At 43.5% G+C, this 25,064-nt stretch overlaps 1 protein-coding gene across 2 annotated transcripts in view; it reads right to left on the minus strand.

The window, feature by feature from the left end:
* LOC142906931 (uncharacterized) overlaps positions 1 to 25,064 on the minus strand; it is a 70,462-nt gene that overhangs the window by 44,040 nt on the left and 1,358 nt on the right. Inside the window, exons 2-3 of one of the 2 annotated variants that reach the window (XM_076055705.1) lie at positions 11,644 to 11,712; positions 10,707 to 10,814 (exon numbers count right to left, since the gene is read on the minus strand). In XM_076055705.1, the coding sequence (XP_075911820.1) occupies positions 10,707 to 10,814; positions 11,644 to 11,656 (121 nt within the window). In that variant the 5' untranslated portion in view covers positions 11,657 to 11,712. Of the gene's footprint in view, positions 1 to 10,706; positions 10,815 to 11,643; positions 12,286 to 25,064 lie in introns of those variants that run through there. The other variant, XM_076055706.1, reaches the window with a different exon arrangement.

Here is a 25,064-nt window from a genome sequence, read left to right on the forward strand (position 1 = left end):
ATCGCGTTATTTTATTAATTTATTATGTTATTCTCATTCTACATGACTTTACCGAAAGAACCAAAGAAGATAGTTAGGTATTTGCAGTTCTTTATTGTCAATATACTATATGCCTCTGTTGATATGTAAACTCTGACTTTCACATAGCTACTTCAGTTACCAGTTACATGCTAATTTCTCACTCTAACATCATGCTAATCTCCCAGTTACATGCTAATTTCTGACTGTAACACCTTGCTAATCCAACACATTAACACAGCTACTTCAATGCTAAATTCTTCTGTTGATATGTAAACTCCTTTGTCAAGGCGCTCTGCTCCTCCCACCCAGCTTAAAAGACGCTGCCAAGCTTAGCAGTGTTCATTGAAGCGCTGTCGTCCTGACAGTTCTGTTTCTTCACCTGAGGAAGGCTACTTGTGTTTTGGCTGAAACGGCGTGAGAATTTAATTTTATTATGTTTTAGTTTTATTATTTTATTTCCATTCTACGTGACTTTACCGAAAAAACCAAGAAGATGAATCCCTGCAGTCATGAAAGCTTTAAATCGAAACCTGCTAATGCTTACATGGCAATCAATTAAAGATCTAGAATTGTTCGTGCTGCACGGCATCAGGCAAATGAAGATGTGTTTACATTGGCCAATGCAGGTGTTCAATGTTGTACAATGGTGCTGGCAAATATTGTAAGAGCTGCTATACTGCTGTTGTATATATAGGCCTTTTTCCAAAAAAATATATGAAGAATAATTCTGCCTATATTTTTTTCATCAATCGCGGTGTCGCTTGGGGCAAAAGGGGGTGATGCGAACCCCCGTCCCCTCACACAGCAGCTGCCTTTCACACTCGGGGCCAGGCAGCCGGAGATAAGCCATACAATGCAATTAAAAAATCATGGTAAAAAAAGAAGGGGTTTGCTAATGAGATTCTGGGGAATCTTTACACGACTTCAAAAGGCCACCTCAAAAGAGTACAGAGAGCAGGCGCCACTAAACAGGTAACGTTTTTTTTATTGTTTTTGTTTCTCTTAACACAACGGTAAAAGTTTGAAAACTTAGCGACAAGAATAAGTGAACATCATAGACTCACACACTCCGATGAAAAACCAGATTAGTGGGTTATTATTTCTCATATATTATTTTAACACTAATGTTATTCACCTTAATTTTATTCTTATATCTACGTGATTTTACCGAAAGAACAAAGAATGAATTCTGTCTAAACATAAACCAAATCATAATTATGAAGTATTAGACCGAGGGTCATCCAGAAGAATTAAAAAGGCGAAAGAGGTCAATCACACGTGACCAAGATAAAATGTATCCCATAGAGAGAGACTCCCAAACGCCTTTGTCTCCCAGCAGCACGGGATAGCGAGAAATTGCATACGCATGCAAAGGGCATCTCCCCTTAAAAAGACAAATCAAATACCATGAAGGAATTCCAAACCACGATGAAAGTACTGTAAACACTGCTACAAACATACCTTGAGTTTTGATTTAAAGCTTTCGTGACTGCAGTAATTCATATTTTTAGCTCTTTCGGTAAAGTCACGTTGAAGGGAAGCAATAAAATAATAAAATATATGTAAAACAATAAAAAATTCTAATATATTTTATTATTTTATTGTTTCCCTTCAACGTGACTTTACCGAAAGAGCTAAGTATATACCTTGAGTTACTTACAGAATCAGCACTACAAAAGTGGTATGGTATCAAGCTATAAGAGATAAAATAATATTTTTTCCAAACAGTACAAGAGAAACGACTTCAAAGGCCAGTGCCCCTCTCTGTGAGAGAGAAGAAGATGTAACACCCCACCGCGAGGGAACGGGGGGGGGGGGAACGCGACCTGACAGGGGAAGCCCCTCCCTCCCTCCAGAACAGTGGTTCTTAACCTGGGTTCGATCGAACCCCAGGGGTTCGGTGAGTCGATCTCAGGGGTTCGGCAGAGCCCCCGCCACGGAGGTCCGGACACACTTGAATTATTGTGTAAATTTGTGATGACACACACGGCCCGCTTGGCCATCACTGGCTGCAGATGATCATGCTACACTGCTTGGCCAATCAGCGCTGCGGGGAATTTAGTGCGTACTCAGTAGTCAACGTGTGACTGTTGTTGTCGTACGTCGTGTGATTTCTTTAATATTTTATCCATACTAACTATGTCGGGCAAAAGAAGAAAGTGGTCGGACGAATATGTACAACATGGATTCTCATGTATCACGGAACGTGATGGGAGTGAGCGTCCTATCTGCATGATTTGCAACGCCAAGTTGAGCAACTCTAGTCTTGCACCGGCAAAACTAAAGGAACACTTCTTGAAGCTGCATGGAGACGGGGAATACAAGAACACAACACTTGCTGAATTCAGGGTGAAGAGAGCCAGATTCGATGAAAGGGCCACTCTGCCTGCTCTTGGATTTGTACCTGTTAACAAACCGATCCTGACAGCATCGTACGAAGTTGCTTACCTGATCGCAAAGCAGGGCAAGCCACACACCATTGGTGAAACACTTGTGAAACCAGCTGCATTAAAGATGGCGAATCTGATACTCGGAACAGTGGCCGAAGGTAAATTATCCCAAATTCCCCTTTCAAATGATACCGTCAGTGACAGAATAGAAGACATGAGTAAAGACATCTTGGCTCAAGTAGTCGCGGATCTGATTTCAAGCCCGGCAAAATTCAGCCTTCAACTCGACGAAACCACAGACGTTTCTGATCTAAGCCAGCTTGCTGTTTTTGTACGCTATGTGAAAGACGACATGATAAAAGAAGAGTTTTTATTTTGTAAGCCGCTTACAACAACAACGAAGGCAGCCGATGTGAAGAAGCTTGTGGATGACTTCTTCAGAGACAACAATCTTTCATGGGATATGGTTTCTGCAGTTTGTACGGACGGAGCTCCAGTCATGCTGGGAAGAAAGTCTGGTTTTGGTGCGCTAGTAAAGGCCGATGCACCACACATCATTGTGACGCATTGTATTCTGCACAGGCATGCGTTGGCAACAAAAACCTTACCTCCAAAAATGGCAGAAGTATTAAAAACTGTGGTGGAATGTGTGAACTATGTGCGAAAAAGTGCTCTGAGGCACCGTATCTTCAGTGAGCTGTGTAAAGAAATGGGCTCTGAATTTGAGGTACTTCTGCTCCATTCTAATATTCGGTGGTTATCCCGGGGACAGGTGCTGAATCGTGTTTTTGCCATGCATGTGGAATTAGCCCTGTTTTTGCAAGAGCACCAACACTGCCATGCAGATTGCTTCAAAAATTCTGAGTTCATTCTCATTTTAGCGTACATGGCTGATATATTCGCAGCTCTCAATCATCTCAATCAGCAGATGCAGGGTGGTGGAGTCAATATCATGGAAGCGGAAGAACACCTGAAGGCTTTTCAAAAAAAGCTACCGTTATGGAAACGACGAACAGAGAACAATAACTTCGCAAACTTCCCGCTTCTGGACGACTGTGCAAGTAAGATCGAAGATGTGTCTGGAATCGGAGATATTTCTGTATCCACGGAACTGAAGCAAACAATTGCCACGCACTTAGATGAGCTTGCAAAGTCTCTCGACGGATATTTCCCTACAAGAGAGTCATATCCAGCATGGGTGAGACAGCCGTTCACGTTTGCTGTTGAAACAGCAGATGTCAATGATGAATTCCTCGACGAAATCATTGAAATTCAGCAGAGCCAGGTTCAACAGCAACTCTTCAGAACAACAACGCTCTCAACGTCTTGGTGTCGACAAATGAACAAGTATCCAGTTATTGCTAAGAAAGCCCTGGATTTTTTCATACCATTTGTTACAACATATCTTTGTGAGCAATCCTTTTCGAGGATGCTGGACATAAAAACGAAGAAAAGGAACAGACTTTGCTGTGAAAATGACATGAGAGTGGCACTTGCCAAGGTGAAGCCACGCATATCTGAACTGATCTCTCAAAGGCAACAGCAGAAGTCACATTGATTTCCAGGTATGTAATTTGTTGTGAGTTTATGCATTGTGTTGGTTTTATTCTTTGAACAAGGTAATGTTCATGCACGGCTCATTTTGTGTACCAGTAAAAAACATATCTATGTCTTGAATTTGAAAAAAATCACATTTTATTTTTCACTAAAAAGGGGTTCGGTGAATGCGCATATGAAACTGGTGGGGTTCGGTACCTCCAACAAGGTTAAGAACCACTGCTCCAGAAATAATTATTACAAGTTGAAAAACTAGAAAAACACAAAAGGGCAATTTTGGATCATCTGCTTTCCACGGATGAAAAGGTGGCTTAAGGAGGGGGAAAGGAATCAGGCCAGGGTGAGACTTAACAGATTGCTTAATAAATTAGGACATACACTACACACACACACGTACCCCGGATGAACAACTGCCCCCACAGTAAAGAGCGAAATCAAAGGGATTCTAGTCCTTTGTGAGAAGGCGAGCCGAGAGGAGAGAATTTCAGATATAAACAGTGACACGATACACACAATTCAGAGTACTGCGACGGGCAGACTCTGGGGCATGGCCTAGAGATCAACAATGGGTGTTGTGTGTCGCAGAGAAGATTGGCAAGGTGATGCTCGGTGCTGAGTTTGGCATGGACCGACAGAGTATCGCTGAACGTTTTATTCGAAATTTTTCCTGATGTTTTGTGTCGCTTGCAAAGTCAAGGATTGCGATAAGTTGTATTGTACTAAGCTATCAGAGTTGTGTAAGAGGTGTTCGGGAACCTGCCCCTGCGACTGGCACATCGTCAACGAGCTGCACCAGCAGAAGCCACGCATCTACGAAGTCAACGCAAAGCTCCGGGGTGGGACTCTGCAATCGACCAAGGATGGCGAGGCTTGCCGAGTAGCGATGTGTCACCGAGTACGAGTTCGGCGCTGACAGAAGAAGTATCGCTCAAAGTTATTCTACACTGAGTACCAGCTTCCAACCAGCAGCTGCACGATCAAGGAGAGAGATAGAGTGACGAGCAATCAACCTGGAGAAAGGGCGGAAAGCGCCAAGCATCGACCAAGCCAACTCACAGAGAACCAGCTGCACGCGCAATCGTGCATCGCCAGCGAGCACGGAGCCGGAGAGAGTGCGCAGCAGCGCCACTAGCGCCACCGAGCAAGGGTGTCAGCTGCCAGCGGACAAGTGACAAGCGTTGTGCCGACTCAGCTCATCCAGCAGGGGAAAGGCCCTTACCAGCCACCCGTGAGAAAGAGGAGAGCACCGTTGAGAGCGCCGTCGGTTCGACCCACATGCACCCACCAGCACTAGCTGGGAACCAAGACAAAAGTGAGGATCGGCGACCAGCGGACGAGCTGCGGGCGCTATCTGACAACGGAATCATCGCGCACCACCGACGGCGAGCGTCGTCCCGACTCTCTTCATTCAGCAGTGGACAAGTAACTGCAGCTGCTGCCGAGCGAGAGAGAGAGCGAGGACGCCGTGTGTATGACCCTCCCCCACACTCACGCACTCACAACACATTTCGTTAATTACATAATCTTACCAATGAATTCATTGAGGTCTACTTTTGCCTTCGGGACATGTTTCTTTATTGCCGTTCGTATGAATATCGTCACATTCATTTTTAAGGACTTTTTCCTGTCGCGTGTATGCTCGTGTTACTCTGAGAAATTAATCGATTGTTCTGTTACCCAGTTTAACAAACATAATCATTGAGGGTTAAATGTACGGATCAATGAGAACATCACCAGGAGTACTTTGTTGACAATTCCAAGCAATAGCCTATGATGGAGCAAACACTACTCGTTGGAAGTTTACAAGACTCAGTCAATGAAGGTGATTCACAAGGCATCACTTTTTAATGATTTGTTCACAAATCATCAGGCTGGCATACTAATAACAGGATCCAAATCACTAGGAATTATGCATTACGATGACAAATACAGGGTGTTTCAAACTCATGTACCCAATTTCAAAGCAGTATATTTCACGATAGCAACATGTTACAATTACACAAAAAGTTACAAACGGTTTAATGAGTTATCAAGTTCTACTAACCATTTAATAAATTATCTATCTGCCCTCCACCTGCTGTATGGACAACATCAAGACGATAGTTGAATTTGTCCCAAATGCCTCTCAAAGTGTCTTCTTCCACTGAAGTCACCACTGCCGTGAATCTGTTTTTGAGATCATCCAGATTAGTCACTAACGGTGGTACAAAAATACCACGGTCTTTGACGTATCCCCACAAGAAAAAGTCGCAGGGTGTGATGTCTGGGGATCTTGGGGGCCAAGAGTGTAGCGCCAAGTCTTGGGGTCCCGTGCGACCTATCCAACGTTGAGGCAGTGTGTCTTGGGAATGACTGAGGCTAGGAGTTGTTAGTGCGCTGGGAGAGGCATCTAGCAGTAATTATTTGAAACACTATGCCCCACCCTTTGAAGTGGTAAGAGTTTCATTCATGGGCAGTTCGTGGTTGCAGAGATATAGCGATTTCAAATAGGATCCATCTTTTTAAAACACCCTGTACTATTTCCCCCATTCACATTCATGTGGTCAGAAAGGTGCACCGGCAGGCAATGGCAGAGCATGCATAATTGAGTGTCACACAATTAAGAACTGCAGACGATCAACAGGCTCAAAAAATGTTCACGTCACCATCATCTTCATAGATGTTAATCAAAAATATTACATTGCCGATCCAGGAATGCGAGAAGAAGATTCATCGCCACATCTGCGATAGGCATTGCAAGAAAATATGGTACACAAGTTGAATCGATGCCTGTACAAACATCAGTCATGGCTTCTATAGATTGTCATCAGCCAAATGTGGAAGATGAATACGAAGTCTCTGATAATACTCATTAAATAAGGTGTAAAACAACCAACAACATTCTGAACGAAGCACATTCATTTAAAGCTGAAGAGTTTGCATGGTTCTACCTCTTCCCAAAAAGAATCAATGGACTCAAAGAAGTAAGAGCTGTCAGAATCACTCCATTGGACTCATTTCAATTAAGAATTCTGCATAGTGATACACGATTTCAACGAAACTACTACCTCGTCTACGCATTATCAATGTTCGAGTATTATCGCATCCAATCCAACATCTTACCATGTGGAAAGAAGGTTCAAGGACAAGATGCTAGAGTAGAATATTTTCATCTCTACCTTAACAACCTTCGAGGATCAGCTGCATATTGGCAAACAGCGCTGAATGAATTTATCGGACAAATATGTTCAATAGGACCACCAACATACTTTGCGAGATTCAGTTTCAATGATTTGAATTGCCTTGATATGCGCAAATCACTTTTAGTAGCTGATGAAAGACCCAATAAAGATCCAAATGAACTCAACATATATGCCACACAACGATTGATCGAACAGTATCCTGTCATAGTCACTCGACACTTCATTGTTCGATTGAACGCACCGATGAAATTCTTGACAAATAATCATGAAGTGTTTGGTGGTCATTTGAATCATTTGGCGAGACCCCGGGGTCCCGCAAAAATCAGGTCAATAATTATTTTCAGCCATCCCGCCCAATCTCGTCGCTGAGTTGGACGACGACAGCAACGCACTGCCGGCCCAGACTCGCGCCAACAAGCGCCAGCAGGCGGCAATCGACACGATGGGCACCACCCCACCGGCCAAACGCAAGCCCGGGCGTCCGCCGCAGTCGCGCGCGGCAACAACGCCCTCCGGTCAGCCGTCGATCCTCAGCTTCTTTGCCAAAGCGAGCCCGCCGCCCCCCAGGCAGTGAATTTAACGTGTTTATGTAATTTTTAAACTTTTTACGAAACTTAGTGCCCCGAGTAGCTCTCGACGAGGCCAATCGATTGACCACTAGTTTTGTTGTCGGTAAGGCAAGACTCGTGTCGCTACGCGGTTTTTCCCATCCTGGGGCAATGATGGGACCCCGGGGTCCTGCCAATTGCTTGATATATATTTATTGTTTTATTCTTTCCCTTCTACGTAACTTTACCGGAAGAACCAAGAATAAAAATACGATTACATTTCTAATAATATAGCGCGGCTATTTTTATTTGCTATTAACAATATCATGATGGTTTTTAGTTAGTTGACATGGCTTGATGCATTAGTAACACGTTTGGAATAATTTAACCGATTCCATGCTAAAATTCTAGTATTTAGGTTGTGAAGAGTTCCAACAAACTAATAAGAAAGAGCTTCTAGTGTTCCTTTGTAAACTAAAGTCTCACACTATGAAGGCAGTGCTATCTGATTTCACAAAAAGGTAAGGTGTAAGGTCCTAGGCAGTGTAGAATATGCATTATACATAATATCACCTATCAATAATAAAAAGCCTAGTATTAAATTCTTATGGAAAGTTCAACATTCATCTGGCAATCTTGACGAGCAATCTTTACTTATCTAAAGTGAAAACATAACAACATGAGTAATAATTATTTGGAGCAATTGAAACGCACATGTCAACTTGATTATGATACAGAAATTAAAAAATGCACAAAAATCAAAAACATTAACAGAAAAATCCAGGAAAAACTGAAAAAATCTTCCCGAAAAAGCACCGTACACCAACGCTGTGTGCAAAAATCCCAATGGGATGCAAGTCAAACAACAACAACAACAAGACAACTTTGATTAAAGCCATCATTCTAACTCCGTACTACAACAAAGAAACATGGCCAAATCAAAGAACTGTGACCGAAATTTCACAATAAACGACATAAACAACATGTACCACCAAAACCCTGTAGCATAGCTGGCTGCATGAGTCACTCCACTACAGCAGGAGCATCAGTAGGAGTATCAACATTTTTCAATGCACCTTTGGGATCAGCACACTAAATCAAAAACACAGATCATAATTTACAGCGGTCATCCGGAGCGAAACATTTTATTTTATTTTAGGCCACTGAATAGCAGTGGCAGCTAGGGGTGTACAACTCCTCTAGAGCAGTTTTGAGTGAAGATCTCATAGGTAGTGATTCAAGTTGCAGTTTATTGGCAATAGCTTTCCTGACCCTAGGGGCATCAATAGCAAAGGCCCTTACTCCAGCATTTGTACGGCAATAGGGAATGTGAAGCTGGCAAATGAGCGAAGACCTTAGGTCAAATTTGTTCTTTGAAATAGAGAGGAGATCCAGCAGGTAGTCTGCGGATTTTTTTGTAAGTACATCGTTAATAAATAAGATCTGGTGCACAAGCCGTCGAACATAAGAAATGTTAAGTTTGACCCAATGTAGAGATCACAGTGGTGAGTCCTGTATAAGCAGTTCAATGTAAATCTTAAGGCGGAGTGATAAATTGAGTCAAGCTTCTTCAGTACAGTACTTGGGGCTGATTTATATACGTTGTCACAGGAATCAAGTAGAGGCAGTATGGTAGCTTTTATCAATTCCAATTGGAACATAGGGGGGAAGCAGTGCTTGGGTCGATACAGAAAACCAATTTTTATTTTTGTCTTTTTACCAATATAATCAATGTGATATTCAAAATTCAGTTTTGAATCCAGGATGACTACAAGATACTTATAGATCTTGACTTGCTCTATTTGATCATTATTTAAGGAATGTAATTGGGGAAAAAATACTTCCTGCTTTAGTCCTGGTGAGAAGCATAGCACCTTGGTTTTGGAGGTATTCAGGACTAGTTTAAGAGCAACTAGCTGATGTTGTAGTTTGTTGAAATCACCCTGGAGCTTGGCAATCACGTCATCCGGAGAGCAGCCAGCAGTAATCAGTATCGTGTCATCTGCAAAATATTTACTCTGGAATGATCCAGGTCAGTGCCCAAGTCATTGACATAAAGAGATAACAAGAGGGGGCCGAGGATAGAACCCTGTGGAACTCCTTTTGTTATCTTAACACTGTTTGACCTCCAACCATCTGTGAAGACAGTTTGGGTGCGAGAAAAGAGGTAATTTTGTAACCATTTTACTGCGTTTTTGGAAAAAACGAGGCAACTTAGTTTACTAAGCAGGGTGTTGTGGTCTACTGTATCAAGTTTTTTACAAGTCAAGAAATAGACAGGCACAGTACTGCTTATTATCAAGGCTACTGTCAATGTGATTCAGAGAGTCAAATGCAGCAGATGTGCTGTATTTTTTTCGGAACCCAGATTGTTTTAGATGTAATAGATTGTTGTCGGACAGGAAACTGCTCATTTGGTAGTTCAATAGTTTTTCAAAAATTTTCATCAACGGGGACAATTGAGATAGGTCGGTAGTTATTTGGATCATCTTTAGGGCCCCTTTGTGAAGTGGATAAACATAGGAATGTTTCCATTCTAGAGGTACTGAAGCTTCTTTGAATGACAGGTTGAAAATATGGGCTATAGGTTTGTATTAGGTGACCAACAGTTAGTAGAGCAAAGACGGGAATACTATCTGCTCCAGTAGAGTAGGACCCTTTGAGGTAGGATAGTTGTTTCAGAACATTACTTTCGTGTATTGGCTGGAAACTACATTCGTTTAATGTTCGGACAGGGGTGTAGGAATTTGCATGAGCAGGGGTGACTCCCAATACATTTTCAAAAAGGTTACCAGCTTCAGAAAAATTAAGGTTAAAATTGTCAACAATTTTTTTGGGATCTCAAAAATATTCCCCATTTCGGTTAAGCTCAACGGGCAGATGATCTGTTTTGGATGCCTTTTTGATACATTTGATTGTTTTCCAGTCGAGGGAGATAACATACCCAGGTTAGAGAGAGATAGATGCATCCACCAAATATACAGCAGCCTTGACCTGGAAGCACTTACTCTGAGTCAATTCCATCGTCACGCACGAGTCTTGCCCTGCTGCACACGTGGTAAATGTTGATTCAGGAATCCCCAAATCAAGACTTCCAATGGTGCAGATAAGCCGTCCTGCGAAATTGTACAAAGGACGCATATTAGTATTTAAACTCAACCATTTTTTTTTACCAGGTGTAAGGCCCCACTGAGCTGTTACGTTGTAGCTCTTTTTCAGAAGCGACCTGGCCATCACAAATGATAGCAACTCAGCGAAGTGACTGATATGATCACGTGGAAATTTACATCAGCCAAATACTCTAAACCCGTTTTTCTAAATGTGAAGGGATAAACCGGAGGACCCGGCTTAAAAATCCATGCGACCACCACGGGGGATAGAGAGACGCAAACTCCACGTATAACAGCAGCATGCATCGTCTGGGTCGAACTTCACGAACCTCCTGCATACCACGCGAGATAGTTAACATCTCCACGGGTAGAGAGACACCTGTAGCCGGAATGGGCTTATTGTAACGAATCACGTATAATTACGGAGTTAATGATGACCATGGATTGGGCCCTTAGACTCACGTGACTGCACAGTACACCACGCCCACCAGTGGAGTAATCAATTCAGGGTACGGGGAATCTATTTAGATTCGGATGGACACTGTCCAGGTAACACACACACACTTTTACAGCTCCGCTAAAACATAGCTATATATAACTATTTAATAATTACGGTTGGACTCTATCTTAGTCCAACCGTTGCGCTAATCGGAGGTGTGGGGGGGTAGTGTAGTGTATAGTAGTACATTCTAGTGTATAGTAGTCTCTAGTGTAGTGTATAGTCTTGTCAATTGCGGTGTTCTTCAGGAACATTACTACCGCAACACAAGAGAAAATACTATACTAGCTAAATGAGCGCAAACGTATAGCCGGGGAGTGGAGTGAAAAACGTCACCTTCGACGCTCATAGCGAGCCAGATGACAGCCGCCAGAACGAATCAGGGTAATGTCCATGCTGCTCCACCTGGCAAAATACAAAAATACGCACCACGGTCATGCTGGCAGCAGCGTCTTTTGGCTAACAATCGAACAAAGATGGTGGTCACCGCATCATCGCGACACTTTCAGATTGTGCTGCTTCTGCGGCCGTCTGGAACGCTCTTCCGTCCGATATTAGGAAGCCACTGGCAGCCATGCAACTTTTTAAATCATCATCATCTAGGTTGACAATCTTACTTCTTTAGAACTGCTGCTCGTTGTGTTTAGTTTGCTGTCCTTCCCTCGCACCTCTGATTAGCTTCATATGGTGCTAAAAAAGTTAAACATACATACACCACTATACACTACACCATTCCACACTACACACCTATACACTATACTATTCTACACCATACACTCCACCACTATACACTACACGACTATACATTATACGACTAGAGTACACACTACACTACTATACAGTAAACACTACACTACTATACTATAGTACTATATAGTACACTCATGCACTTCACAAATATACACTATGCTATACACACCACACAATACACTACACTATTATACAATACACTACTCTACACCACTATACTAAATTGAAGTCGCGGGGCATGGAGGGAGGGCGGTATGGTGAGTGTGGGGGCGGGGTGGGGGCTGCGAGGAGAGGTTGTAAAACCGAGGGTGCACTGGGAGGCAACGGGTGGTGCCGAGACTGAGGCTTTGTGATGTAGATGGGGGAAGTAAATAAGCAAGCTAGGATTAAGCCGCCATTTGCTATGCTGCCGGGTGGGTAAGTTAGAAAAGTGCAGGCTAACAATGTAAGGAGTTCAAACTGAAATGTGGAAGCTAAAAAACAACTTGTGGTAAACACTACTATGGCGATGGTAGTGTGTAAAACTGGGGGTAGCAGACTGGGTATATGGGTATGTTTATGAAAATACATTTAAACTGGCTGTCTGGCAGTAAAATGCCCGGTAGCAAAAGTTTGACTTGGTTAATTACATCTTTCCAATGATTGCTCAATTTTAATCCATCATCTTGGTTGAAGTTATGTCTATGTTTGTATATCTGGATGGCTTCATGGACAAATATTTGCTATTTGTCCATTACCAAAAAGATTTCCAAAATTCGAAACAAACACAAGATCCAGGTCCAATTCAGTACAGTACACAAGATCCGTGATCTTCTTTGGTTCTTTCGGTAAAGTCACGTAGAATGAGAATAAAGTAATAAATTGATAAAATAAAATAACACCTTAAAATTCTCACGACGTTTCGGCCACAACACAAGCGGCCTTCATCAGGTGAAGGAACGAGACTGTCTGGAGGACAGCGCTGGAGCAAACACAGCCAAGCTCAGACCGCGACCTTTAAGCTGTGTGAGAAGAAACAGAGCCCCTTGACAAAGGAATTAGCATAGAATTTAGCATTGAAATAGCTGAGTGATTAGCTTGTGACTGCTCACAGAAATGGCTATGTTAAAGTCAAAGCATACACATCCACAGAGGCACTCCTTGACAAAGGAATTAGCATAGAATTTAGCATTGAAATAGCTGAGTGATTAACTTGTGACTGGTCACAGAAATGGCTGTGTTAAAGTCGAAGCATACACATTCACAGAGGCACCTAGTACAAATCAAACAGGAGAATTTAGCATTGAAATAACTGAGGGATTCGCTTGTGACTGGTCATAGAAATAGTTATGTTAAAGTCAAAGCCTACACATCTACAGAGGCACCTAGTACAAATCAAACAGGATAATTTAGCATTGAAATAACTGAGTGATTAGTTTGCGACTGGTCACAGAAATGGCTATGTTAAAGTCAAAGCATACACATTCACAGAGGCACCTAGTACAAATCAAACAGGAGTATTTAGCATTGAAATAACTGAGGGATTAGCTTGTGACTTGTCATAGAAGTAGTTATGTTAAAGTCAAAGCCTACACATCTACCGAGGCACCTAGTACAAATCAAACAGGAGAAATTAGCATTGAAATAACTGAGTGATTAGCTTGCGACTGGTCACAGAAATGGCTATGTTAAAGTGAAAGCCTACACATCTGAGCTATTAACAGTAACTGGGTATATACTTAACTATATAATGAATACTATATAGTAAACCAATAAAAAACTAAAATATAAATTACCTCAATGTTATCAATAAACTATATATTCTCCAATCAGCTAAGCTACCAACAATAAGTCGTTATATATCACAATGCTATATGGCGAAAAAATGGGTGGATTCTTACCCTCAACTTTAGCACCACGGATAGCTATGAGCCCCGTTCAGACGGACGAGTTCATCCATGGTCGGAACGGAGGAGGGAGAGAGAGACAGCTGCGAGGTGCTGTTAAACTCCATGTTGTAAACCATACCATTAACCGTGGTGTGAGAGGTATTAAGAGTCAATGCCAGCGAAAGAGCTGCGGTCTGAAAGTCATCGTAACATACAATTAAGAACGGAAATGGTTTAAAACATCTTTCCAATGGTTACTAAGCCAGAATTCATCTTCTCGGTTGAAATTTTCTCTGTGCTTGTATATGTGAATGGCCTCATGAACGAATCTCTCATGGTAGCCGGTTGGTTTGCAAAGAACCTCCGTCTTGGAGAAGGCAATGTCATGTGGTTCAATGAGCCACTCTGTCTACAGGAAAGCTACCCATACAGATGCTTACTTGAAACCGGATTCCCACCACCATCCATCCCAGAAGAACTCCCTCATCAAGACTCTATACCATAGAGCCCAATGCATTTCCGACCAGGAACACATTACCAGTGAACTCAAGCACGTGGGAATGTATGATTGGTTCTACCTGGCCACGAAGGGGTATAAGACGGGTGACCCAACGGACCTCGGGGAAGTTCTCTCCTTGCACGAAGACGGAAGACTGGGCTGAAGCCTAGCTAGGACCCTGGACCAGCCTTTCAGCCCTTCTAAGGGCTAAGGCTCGGCATACCCAGTGGTCAGGACCCACCGGGCCAGCGGTGGGTCAGATAGCCTCCCCTAGGTCCTAGCCGGAGGACTAGGATAGCGGTAGACGTGTGAGTCCCGCCAAGTCCGGAGGTTGTACCTCCTTAAGTATCAAGGAGGTTAGCGGTAGACGTGTGAGTCCCGCCAGGTATGGAGGCTGTACCTCCCTAGGGTATCGGGTGAGGGGACCGAATATCCCTCTGTGTGTTAAGCGTTGCATAAGGAAATAATACAATAAACAGAGTGTGCCTCCTAAAGAAGTCTGCTCGTCCTTACAACACTACAACTTCAACATAGCCATTTCTGTGACCAGTCACAAGCTAATCACTCAGTTATTTCAATGCTAAATTCTCCTGTTTGATTTGTACTAGGTGCCTCTGTGATTGTGTATGCTTTGACTTTAACATAGCCATTTCTGTGACCAGTCACAAGCTAATCACTCAGCTATTTCAATGCTAAATTCTATGCTAATTCCTTTTTCAAGGGGTGCCTCTGTGGATGTGTATGCTTTGACTTTAACATAGCCATTTCTGTGACCAGTCACAAGCTAATCACTCAGCTATTTCAATGCTAAATTCTATGCTAATTCCTTTGTCAAGGCACTCCGTTTCTTCTCACACAGCTTAAAGTTCGCGGTCTGAGCTTGGCTGTGTTCGCTCCAGCGCTGTCCTCCAGACAGTCTCGTCCCTTCACCTGATGAAGGCCGCTTGTGTTGTGACCGAAACGTCGTGAGAATTTTATTGTTATTTTATTTTATCAATGTATTATTTTATTCTCATTCTACGTGACTTTACCGAAAGTACCAAAGAAGATGAATCCTTGCAGTCACGAAAGCTTTAAATCGCAAGATCCGTGATCTGATCCCATTTGTAAAGGATGTCATTCCTGACTTACAGTACCCTGGTGTCTACAAACTGAGTTGCTGGGATTGTTACATCGGGGAAACGAAACGACATATTTCTGATCGCATTCACGAGCACAAGTTGGATCTGAAACATGGCAGGACGGATTATTCGGCCGTTGCCAACCACTGTTATAATGCTGCTGGCTCTCATGACATAGTGTTGTCCGATACCAAGGTGCTCTGCAAGCCTCCTGGATACTACCAAAGATTTGTCCACGAAGCCATCCAGATATACAAACATAGACATAACTTCAACCGAGATGATGGAATCAAATTGAGCCAGGGGCGGAGCCAGGGGGTGGCAGGGGTGACATTCTGCGTATAAGTGTACGACACTCGGTCTGGCGGACTCCATGCAACTGCATTGTCAGAGTGTGTCGCCAACTGATGGCGTCTAGTTCAACAGCCTGACTCTCTAATCATTCTTGAAATTAAAATTTGTTGAAAGTCACCCCGGCATGAAATCCTGGCTCCGCCCGTGAATTGAGCAATCATTGGAAAGATGTAATTAACCAAGTCAAACTTTAGCTACCGGGCATTTTACTGCTAGACAGCCAGTTTAAATGTATTTTCATAAACATACCCATATTCCCAGTCTGTTACCCCCAGTTTAACACACTACCATCGCCATGGTAGTGTTTAACACAAGTTTTTTTTTAGTTTGCACATTTCAGTTTGAACTCCTTACATTATTAGCCTGTGCTTTTCTAACTTTCCCACCCGGCATCATAACAAAAGGCGGCTTAATCCTAGCTTTCTGATTTACTTCCGCCATCTACATCACAAAGCCTCAGTCTCGGCACCACCCGTTGCCTCCCAGATAACCCTCGGTTTTGCAACCTCTCCTCCCAGCCCACACACCGCCCCCACACTCACGATGGCACCCCCCCTCCCCCCATGCCCCGCGACTATATAATCCCTCGTCACAACCATCTCTGAGACACACTTATGCGTTTGTGCTTTCGCTACGTTGTCCCCACCTGAAAATGGACGCTTGTGTTGCGCCCCGAAACGTGATTTAATTTAGTTTTCTTTGTTTTGCCTACGTGACTTTACCGACAAAACCAAAGAGTATGAATCCGCGCCTTAAGATGATTGGGGAGAGGTGTCAGTAGTAGACTGTATAGAAATTAATTAGTACACTTGCGTTGAGTTGTTTGGGAACAAGTGGCAGTTGGGGACTGTATAGAGAATTAATTAATACACTTGCGTTGAGTTGCTTGGGAACAGGTGACAGTTGGGGGACTGTGTAGATAATAATTAGTACACTTGCGTTGAGATGACTGGGAACAGGTGGCAGTTGGGGACTGTATAGATAAATAATAAACTTGCGTTGAGTTGATTGGGAACAAATGGCAGTTGGGGACTATATAGAGAACTAATTAATTAGTACACTTGCGTTGAGTTGCTTGGGAATAGGTGGCAGTTGGGGACGGTATTGATGAATAATTAATTAATGCTTATGCGTTTAGTTGCTTGGGAACAGGTGGCAGTTGGGGGACTGTATAGAGAATTAATTAATGCACTTGCGTTGAGTTGCTTGGGAACAGGTGGCAGTTGGGGACGGTACTGAAAATTAATTAATACACTTGCGTTGAGTTGCTTCGGAACAAGTGGCAGTTGGGGACTCTATAGATAATTAATTAATTAGTACACTTGCGTTGAGATGACTGGGAACAGGTGGCAGTTGGGGACTGTATAGATAATTAATAAACTTGCGTTGAGTTGATTGGGAACAAGTGGCAGTAGGAGACTGTATAGATAATTAATTAAATAGTACACTTGCGTTGAGTTGTTTGGGAACAAGTGGCAGTTGGGGACTATATAGAGAACTCATTAATTAGTACACTTGCATTGAGTTGCTTGGGAACAAGTGGCAGTTGGGGACTGTATAGATAATTACTTAATTAATTCGCTTGCGTTGAGATGATTGGGAACAGGTGGCAGTTGGGGACTGTATAGATAATTAATAAACTTGCGTTGAGTTGATTGGGAACAAGTGGCAGTAGGAGACTGTATAGATAATTAATTAGTACACTTGCGTTGAGATGACTGGGAACAGGTGGCAGTTGGGGACTGTATAGAGAATTAATTAATACACTTGCGTTGAGTTGCTTGGGAACAGGAGGCAGTTGTGGTACTGTATAGATAATTAATTAGTACACTTGCTTTGAGTTGTTTGGGAACAAGTGGCTGTTGGGGACTATATAGAGAACTAATTAATTAGTACACTTGCGTTGAGTTGCTTGGGAACAAGTGGCAGTTGGGGACTGTATAGATAATTAATTAATACACTTGCGTTGAGTAGCTTGGGAACAAGTGGCATTTAGGGACGGTATAGATCATTAATTAATAAATACACTTGCGTTGAGTTGCTTTGGAACAGGTGGCAGTTGGGAACGGTATATATAATTAATTAATACACTTGCGTTGAGTTGCTTGGGAACAGGTGGCAGTTGGGGGACTGTATAGATAATTAATTAATTAGTACACTTGCGTTGAGTTGCTTGGGAACAAGTGGCAGTTGGGGGACTGTATAGATAATTAATACACTTGCGTGGAGTTGCTTGGGAACAGGTGGCAGTTGGGGGACTGTAAAGATAATTAATTAATACACTTGCGTTGAGTTGATTGGGAACAGGTGGCCGTTGGGGGACTGTATAGATAATTAATTAATTCACTTGCGTTGAGATGATTGGGAACAGGTGGCCGTTGGGGGACTGTATAGATAATAATTAGTACACTTGCGTTGAGATGACTGGGAACAGGTGGCAGTTGGGGACTGTATAGATAATTAATAAACTTGCGTTGAGTTGATTGGGAACAAGTGGCAGTAGGAGACTGTATAGATAATTAATTAGTACACTTGCGTTGAGATGACTGGGAACAGGTGGCAGTTGGGGACTGTATATAGAATTAATTAATACACTTGCGTTGAGTTGCTTGGGAACAGGTGGCAGTTGGGGACGGTACTGATAATTAATTAATATACTTGCGTTGAGTTGCTTGGGAACAAGTGGCAGTTGGGGGACTGTAAAGATAATTAATTAATACACTTGCGCAGAGATTATTGGGAACAAGTGGCCGTAGGGAGGACAGTGAAATGTACAAGTTGAGATCATTAAAGACAGGTGGCATAGTCAGGGTGCAAGGCGCTGTACAATTAAGGGCGGGCCCTGAGAGGATATATAAATCGGAGCAAGGCCCGCCGTCGGAGCTCTTGCTTGCAGAAATTACGAAGGTGGAAGGCATCGGGGCTGACTGTTCACCGCGATGTATCGACATAATTATTATGAAAAAAACAAGGACTTCACCTTTTTCTACATGGATATCTCAAAAGAGCTTCTTTACCAATGTGTCATTAAACCCACCGCCACACGACACAGCCAATCGGTAAGGGGGGGATTGTGTCGCCTAAACCTAAAACGGTATCTAGTTGACTTTCAGCACTAACTGGTTGCTGTGTGTGTTGGAGAGTTTAAACGACAACACCAATTTACATATTGGAGTTACCATGACATTTTGCTTGGTGTGATTACAACAACAATGATCAGCAACCAGCAGCCTCATCAGGTGATTAGCCAGAATGGTGGACCATACCTTAAATACAGGAGGGATAAATGTGATGTGGTCAATTGTGAGCCTACCAGGTACAAAGGCTAGAGGGGGGGGGGGGTACTAATGTTGTTTTATAAATTACAATGGATATCTATTTTTAGTTGCGTTATTCATAATTAAAGATGAAGCACATTATGATTGCTGCGACACGTGCCATATGTAGGGTCCATGACAGTCATATCTGTTTTGCAAAAAACTTTTGTCTTGATAATTTCTTCTGTAATTGAATTTTATTTCCAAATCTGACAACGAAATTATACGTGTAGTAGTAGTAAGTTACCCTCAGTTGCGCTGCTTCCAGTGCAGCTCGTATAAATTAGAGCTTTTACTGGTAGCAACCTCCTGGTTCCACCAGCCCACAGGGGATTATTGTGTCTGTCCGTTCGTCGTGCATCCAAAAATGGGAGGGGTGGGGCTGCGTGGAGAGGGGAGAGGAGGGTGGGGCTGGCTGGGGAAGGCGGCCACAGCACACACGAGGTGGTGGGTGGCCATCAACCACGTCCGGCCATCTTCACGACATTTTTCCCTTCACGACATTTTTCCCTTCACGTGGAGAATCAACAACATGCGTTTGGAGTATGCGGCTGCTCTCAATCTCTACATTATAAGCCGCCAATTCGTTGAGCCATCATTCGAGGCAAGGTCACTTAGGAATCGTATACAGCTCAGTGGGCCCTGCCCGGTCAAAATAAAACATTTAGTTGAGCACTGTACACACTTCTGCACAGGGTACTGTACACACGTGTGCTGTATCAACTACTGACCTTGGGAGCTGCTGCTATACGAGGTGCGGTTCCTATTTTGAAAAAAACCCACACCATTCCTCCTGGGTTGATAAAATAGCTACAGCTTTGTGGGTATTTTTTTTTCTCTCCACCATCCCAATTCCCCACTCGGTCCCCACCCTTCACGCCGGCTTGCGCCCGGCCTCACAGTCGGGCATATTTGCGGAATGCACCACGTGCCGCCGTTGACCCTGGCCATTGACCGAGCAACCCAACGTTCCTACCAGCTCCCTCCGCAGGAGAATGTGTTTTCCAATCAGATTTTCCACCTGTGCTGTCTCAGCCTAGTGAATCGCCTCTGCTGTTGAAGCAAATGGGGACCATGTTGTTAATTGTCATATTACTCTTTGTTTTTTTTCAGTAAAGTCACGTATAAATAAGAAATAATAAAGTAACATAATAGCATACGACGTTTCGGTTGCAACACAAGCAGCCATCATCAGGTACAGAAGAGCTAAATTTACGAGAGAGAGAAAATGCATAACCCCAGATGTATATATAGACACCCAAGTAGGGGGGAACTAACACAGATACAACAGGGGACACAGAGAGAGAAGCATACCAAACAAACAGGGTTTAGCTAAATTTGGAAACCATATAAAGCAACACATTTTATTATTTCTTATTTATACGTGACTTTACCGAGAAAAACCAAAGAGTAATTCCTGCAGTCACGAAAGCTTCGAATTGTCATATTCTTTAACCAATCAGATTTCGAGTTTGCCATGTTGGGCGTAATCTTTGACACACCGGACCCTCCTAGCTTGCCTAGCCACTTACATTAGTATTTTTCGTGTGGCATGATCGGAGGGCCAGTTAGCTAACTGAAGTAAAACTAGCTAGCACGTAACGTAGCATCATTTAAGATGTATTTAAACCTTCTTTCGTGACGTTTAGATTTTTAGATGCTGTGCTTTAGATTTATTTTTCTGCACGGAAGCCTATTGAATCCTGATTGTGTTATTCGTGTTTTACGGCATTTTGCGTGCTTGGTGGTCGTAAAAGTAAATGTGACTGGTTGTTGTGAGTTTGTTCTTGTTTCTTTGGTAATGACATTGATTTGGGCTATGCGATGCCTATCTGCGATGCAGCATCCTGTCATGCTGCGTAATTGTGGTACATCCTTGATGGTTTCAGTCACCATGTATTCACGTCTCTGCAATTAGTGTATTGTAACTTTCATAGGTCTTAAGCCTCGTGTTAAATCACTTTATTCCACACAATAAAGGTTACTGTCTGTGAATATGTGGTGGTTATGTCGAATGATCATAGCCTATAGCCCTAGTATCATGGTGAGGTTATTCGAAGGCAGTTTCATTGGTGGAGGATATCACTAAAGGCCTAGGTGTAAAATACACAGCCCGCCACTACTCAGCCTAAACTTCTCAGTCTGGGGCACCGCGATGGTGACATGTTTGGGAGGGGGGGAGGTGATAATTTCGAACCCAGGGACATGAAAATATTTTTCTCACCAGTTCTGTTATTTGTGGAACGCGGTTCTGCCCCAACGTGTACTGCGAGGTCTGCCCTGTATTTGTTCATTCTCGTGGTGGAGAGCGAAACGCTTTGTGCTCGCGTCACTCCTGGCTGAAGATTATCCACGAGAGAGAACAATTCGAGTCTTTGGCCTACTCGTCCTATAGGTGTGTAGTAACGTAGAAGCAGTCACTTAGCAGCATAGCGCTTGTTGCTGGCAGGGAAAGGGATCTGCAGTTACAGCAGTCCTGATTGACAGCAGGTCACTTGATAAACCAGAGAGAGGCATTTAGGGGAAAGGTTACAGAGGGTGCACGTGAGGGAAGCCCGGGAATCCGTTAGTAGGTTCCAGAAAGGGGGCGTGGCCGGGGCGGAGCGAGGCCAGGCTGGGAGGATAAAAGGGGGCCCCGAGCAGGGGCTCGGGGCTGTCGTTTGGAGTGGGATCCCTTCGTGCTGCTGGAGTCTTCGTTGCTGTCTACGCCTTCACCATCTCGGCGTCGTCAGCCAGGCAGTCTGCCAGCCGTCCTGACTGGGAGCTGTAGTTACTTTGTGTGAACTGTTAAGGCTGTTCATAAACAGAGTGCCTCCTACTCTTAGTGTCTCTGGCCCAGTCACTACAGGTGTACCCATACAACACCTCCCCCCCCCCTCCCCCCCCCCCACTAATAAACACAACGTGCCAAATCAACAAACTGCAGCAATTCCCGTTAATACTGCTGAGGGGATAGACGTGGTGTGGTGGGCGGAGGCGTTGGAGGTGGGGGCGGTGCATTCACGAAACTTAAACCATTATTTTCAACCCTGCCTGTGCCAGGAAAATTTGATCATGCATGTATATTGAACTTTATTTGCATCGTACATAAAAAAACATGCTAATTGGAGGTGCAGGTGAAGGACAACAAACTAAACACAACAACAATCAGTTCTAAAGAAATCAGTTTTAAATTTAGCTGATTTTAAAGTGCATAGCTCCCAGTGGCTTACAAATATCAGGAGGAGGAGCGTTCCAGACGGCAGCAGGAGTGCATGTGAAAGTGCCGCACTATGGTGCGGTGGCCATCTTTTTTTAATGAGGTCCTCGGTTCAATTAAGCACCAGCCCTTTCTGCCATACTAGCTATAAAGTGGAGGGAGAGGCCAATAAATGTATGTTAAGTGTTTTAAATGTATAATGAAATCCAGTTTCTAGATGAGTTGACTTCTTTTACTAAAGGATGATTTTCACCTACATCAAGTCGTAAATGTTGCAGGAGATATTTGAGAAAAGTTACTTGGTGCCAAAGGGTGCGTTTTAAAATGTCAAGAATGCGCAAAACGTGTTGAGGTCATACCATTGCATGCAAATTCAGGATTGTGGCCGCGAGCTTTTATGTCGTGGTTAGCACACTGACCTCTAAATCCTGGTCATTTGAGTTTCATTCCCAGCCAGGGCTAACTTACTATTAAATCTATATATATAAATTTTGTCAGGTAAGGCCCACGGATGTATGGAGCTCTTTTTCAAAAGCGACCTGGCTATCACAAACGACAGAGTGGCTTATCGTCAAGTGGACATTTATTGGAGCCAAATTCTAAAAATGCATAATGTTGATTCGAAATGTGGAGTGGAAAACTGGAGGGTCCAGAGAAAAATCCCCGAGACCACGGGGAGAGAGAAATGCAAACTCCAAATATGCAACAGGTGTCAGGGTCGGGATCGAATCCACGACCTCCTGTATACCAGGTAAAGTAGTTAACATCTCACTAGCCACCGTGGCCACCCCGTGATGGAAAGTGTCAAGTCAGGTCATTTCTTGCACACACGCAAACGAGAACAAGGAAGTTCTCATGCACAAAATATATTGCACTCCATGCAAATACCACATTTTATCATTACAGACAAGACAGGCTCCTGCCTCGTCTCATGTATACAATGGTATGAACACCAATGGCAAAAAGGGCACTCTCCGTCAATGGTATTGTCCCCTTATCAAACGATCAATCATTGTCAGCCAGCAGCAAGTCAACGTTGAATAATGGCCTCTCCAAATCGCACGCTAATCTACTAGATTATCCGGTAATGCGACAAATGCTCACCCAGCACCTGCCACGCATGGCGTGACTTCGGTGCTCCGTGTCCTTAAGTGGGGCCGTCCTCTTGGATGCATTCCTTTGGCTGCCACTCAACATTGTTGACCATGAATTATGTGTGTGTGTATGTATGTCTTTGTATGTATGTGGCGAGCTGTGGCGCATTGGTTAGCTGTAATGTGCTACAAACCCGGCGACCAGATTAGGTAGCCATTACCACGTCCGGCTTCGTTTGTCTCTCCAGTGGCGACGTTTACTACACATTGGTTCAGGTACTGATTTGATGCTGAGTCGACCTAGGGGAGGCCTAAAGCCTGTTCATTTCGCCGCTGGTGTTGGTGGCCGTGAGCGGGTATCGAACTCTGTGGGGTTCAGAGTGCAGTGTATCGCTAACCGCTCGCTACCGCTCCCCACACTTAAAATATTTCACACACACACTCATTCACTCTCACATTCACTAACTCTGATAAAACGGGAGAACGTACACAACTCTATACACTGAAAGGCACCCCGGTGGAGAATTGAAGTTAGACCCCTTCTTGATGTAAGGCACAAGTAAGGAAGTTCAAGAAGTTTAACACGTAAGCTTACGCGACCAATATCATCCATAATAGAGGTTTTTTTGGGTTAGATCGCGTAAATATATAAATGTGTCGGTTAACCCGCCACCAACCGACACAGCCAACTAGCAGGGGTTGTCACGTAAACAGAACATGCCAAGTCATTACTAGTACAGCACACCGGTGTGTTGGAGACACAAGCCACAACATGTACAATCTGAGTACGACGTTTCACCAGTAATTCCAACTAGCTTCATCAGTCGCCTAGATTCATCAGTTGCTCCATAGAAGACAACTTGATGATGATGATCCAGGCAGTGATGAGAGGGAAGCTGGGCACTATTTGGGCACCATATGAAGAAGGATGGACAAGAAGATAGTGGCAAGTGTGCTCGGAAAAATAGAAAGAACCGGAAAATGAGGGAAGACCGAACACATAATGGCTTGACGATGGCTATTTAGAGATTGGGCCAGAAAGATGTGCCCACTAATTGAACAATTGGTCACAAGACAAAGGAATATTGAAAGAAATTATGAAATCTGCAGTTTAAACCTACAGGGATATCTGCCCATGGATCGTGATGATAATGATACTACAATGAGAGAATTAAAACTTAAAAATTATAGCCATTTAAAATATATAAGCGGACTTGTGGTTGTGAATTAGTTGTGAGAGAGGCACTGCGTTCCATTCTGGTCCGGGCGCTCATACACATCATAACCGGCCAGATGTTGACTCCCTCCAGTGGTATACAGGAGGTCGTGGGTTCGATCCCGACCTCGACGCCTGTTGTGTATTTAGATTGTGCGCGTCTCTCTCTCTCTCCCCGTGGTCGTGTAGATTTTTCTGTTATTTTCGCTCCAAATAAAAAAAAAACATCCGTTATGGGGTATTTGGCTGCTTCTATAGATGTCCACGTGATAAGCCGCTTAATTGAGCTATAATTTGTGGCCTGGTCGCTTCAGCAACAGCCAAATACTCGAACGTCAT

Source organism: Petromyzon marinus, chromosome 72 (genome assembly GCF_048934315.1).
Source record: "Petromyzon marinus isolate PM22_M1 ecotype Great Lakes invasive population chromosome 72, UKy_Petmar_22M1.pri1.0, whole genome shotgun sequence".
Taxonomy (NCBI): Eukaryota; Metazoa; Chordata; class Hyperoartia; order Petromyzontiformes; family Petromyzontidae; genus Petromyzon; species Petromyzon marinus.